General features: G+C 52.1%; 1 protein-coding gene across 1 annotated transcript in view; it reads left to right on the top strand.

The window, feature by feature from the left end:
• The window catches only part of mtus1b (microtubule associated tumor suppressor 1b), a gene marked incomplete in the record, with an annotated part of 26816 nt that overhangs the window by 23345 nt on the left and 890 nt on the right, over positions 1-2581 (top strand). The window contains 7 exon segments of the mRNA XM_014034590.1: positions 716-818; positions 960-1050; positions 1168-1273; positions 1341-1414; positions 1495-1593; positions 1695-1811; positions 1886-1983. Of these exon segments, the coding sequence (XP_013890044.1) occupies positions 716-818; positions 960-1050; positions 1168-1273; positions 1341-1414; positions 1495-1593; positions 1695-1811; positions 1886-1983 (688 nt within the window).

The following is a 2581-nucleotide window of genomic DNA, read 5'->3' as shown; positions in this document are numbered from 1 at the left end:
TAGCTTCAGCAGCTGTAGCGTTAGCTTTAGCTGCAGCAGCTGTAGCGTTAGCTTTAGCTGCAGCAGCTGTAGCGTTAGCTTTAGCTGCAGCAGCTGTAGCGTTAGCTTTAGCTGCAGCAGCTGTAGCGTTAGCTTTAGCTGCAGCAGCTGTGTAGGGTTAGCCTTAGCTGCAGCAGCTGTAGAGTTAGCTTTAGCTGCAGCAGCTGTAGCATTAGCTTTAGCTGCAGCAGCTGTGTAGGGTTAGCCTTAGCTGCAGCAGCTTAGCTGCAGCAGTTGTAGAGTTAGCTTTAGCAGCAGCAGCTGTAGAGTTAGCTTTAGCTGCAGCAGCTGTAGAGTTAGCTTTAGCTGCAGCAGCTGTAGAGTTAGCTTTAGCTGCAGCAGCTGTGTAGTTAGCTTTAGCTGCAGCAGCTGTAGAGGTAGCTTTAGCTGCAGCAGCTGTAGCGTTAGCTTTAGCTGCAGCAGCTGTGTAGGGTTAGCCTTAGCTGCAGCAGCTGTAGAGTTAGCTTTAGCTGCAGCAGCTGTAGCGTTAGCTTTAGCTGCAGCAGCTGTGTAGGGTTAGCCTTAGCTGCAGCAGCTGTAGAGTTAGCTTTAGCTGCAGCAGCTGTAGCGTTAGCTTTAGCTGCAGCAGCTGTGTAGGGTTAGCCTTAGNACACACACACACACACACACACACACACACACACACACACACCAACTCTCTGCTCCTCTTCATCAGTGGCTTCCTCCCAGACCTGCCAGCAGCTGCAGGAGGAGAAGGAGGCGGCTCTGAGGAGGCTGGAGGTGGAGCATCAGGAGGACCTGGTTCAACTGGAGAACAGGTGAGTTCAGAATGAGTCAGGCTCTTCATCACCTGGTCTCCTCCAGGTGTTTCTGTGGGCTCAGGTGGTCCCAGAGGACAGYTCTGGTTCCTGTTGGGGTCCAGATGTGGACCTGCCTGTTCATGTTTTTCTGTGTTTCAGGTTGAAGAGTTTTTACCAGACAGAGTGGGACAAGGTGCACCAGGTGTACCAGGAGGAGGCCGACAGGTGTCGRCTCTTCATGGAGCAGCAGGTGAGTCTGGAACCAGGTCCTGTAAAACCTTTTGATCCAATAAAACCAGGTCTTATGGTCAGCGGAGTGGGTGACCCGGTCCATCCATAGAACCTGAAACACGTCTGTTTCCTTCAGGTGGAAGAGCTGAGGAGCAAACAGGAAGCAGAGAAGAAGAACCAGGAAGTGATTCACAGTCAGGAGCTGGAGTGTCTGGGCCAGGACTACCAGAACTGCATCCAGGGTGTGTGTGCAGGACCTCCTCTAGTCTCACACACAACCTGCTTGGTTCTGACTGTTGTTTGTTTCAGAGCTGAAGAGGGTCCAGCAGAGCCACCTGGAGGATCTGCAGCAGACCCTGAAGGACACAGAAACATCTCTGGCTGTGAGTTCTGCAGAACGTCTTCAGGACAAACAGCTGATTTGAAGCTCCTGGTTTTAGTTCCTGTTTTCTTCTGAGTGCAGGAGAAGATCTGTGAGCTGTCAGCAGAAAACCAGGACCTGAGTGAGAAACTGCGAGCAGAGGAGGAGAGGACGCAGAGAATCCTGAGCGACAAAAACCTGGTGAGCTAAAGAAAAGCTAATGTTGTGTTGGTCTTTGTGCTGGGCCACAGCGCCCCCTGCTGCTCAGAGCACGAAGTGACTGAAGCTGTGTGTTGGAGCAGAGGGACTCCCACAGCCTGTACCTGCAGCAGGAGCTGGACAGTCTGAAGGTGGTCCTGGACATGAAGAACAACCAGCTGCACCTGAAGGACAAGAAGCTGATGGACATGGACACGCTGGTCCGTATCAGGACTCTGGGTCTGGTCTGAGCAGGCTCCTGCAGGACTTCATGTGGGTCCGGTTTGTGTTTCAGGTGGAGACCAAYGTGAGGCTGGAGGAGAGTCTGAAGAAGGTCCAGCAGGAGAACGAAGACTACAAGGCCCGCATGGACAAACACGCTGCTCTGTCCAGGTGAGCTTCAGCTCTGAACCCTGCAGTAGCAGCTGCTACAGCAGCAGGGCTACTGACAGGCAGTGCTAACTTCAGAAGGGCTGTGGGTTAGCTTTAGCAACAGCAGCTGTGAAGGGTTAGCTTTACCTGCAGCAGCTGTGTAGGGTTAGCTTTAGCTGCAGCAGCTGTGAAGGGTTAGCTTTAGCTGCAGCAGCTGTGAAGGGTTAGCTTTAGCTGCAGCAGCTGTAGAGTTAGCTTTAGCTGCAGCAGTTGTAGAGTTAGCTTTAGCTGCAGCAGCTGTGTAACGTTAGCTTTAGCTGCAGCAGCTGTGAAGGGTTAGCTTTAGCTGCAGCAGCTGTAGAGTTAGCTTTAGCTGCAGCAGTTGTAGAGTTAGCTTTAGCTGCAGCAGCTGTGTAGGGTTAGCTTTAGCTGCAGCAGCTGTGAAGGGTTAGATTTAGCTGCAGCAGCTGTAGAGTTAGCTTTAGCTGCAGCAGCTGTGTAGTGTTAGCTTTAGCTGCAGCAGCTGTGTAGTGTTAGCTTTAGCAGCAGCAGTTGTAGAGTTAGCTTTAGCTGCAGCAGCTGTGTAGGTTTAGCTTTAGCTGCAGCAGCTGTGTAGTGT

The sequence above is a fragment of the Austrofundulus limnaeus genome, unplaced genomic scaffold (genome assembly GCF_001266775.1).
Source record: "Austrofundulus limnaeus strain Quisiro unplaced genomic scaffold, Austrofundulus_limnaeus-1.0 Scaffold2181, whole genome shotgun sequence".
In the NCBI taxonomy this organism is placed as follows: domain Eukaryota; kingdom Metazoa; phylum Chordata; class Actinopteri; order Cyprinodontiformes; family Rivulidae; genus Austrofundulus; species Austrofundulus limnaeus.
This window is presented reverse-complemented; position numbering and strand designations above follow the sequence as displayed.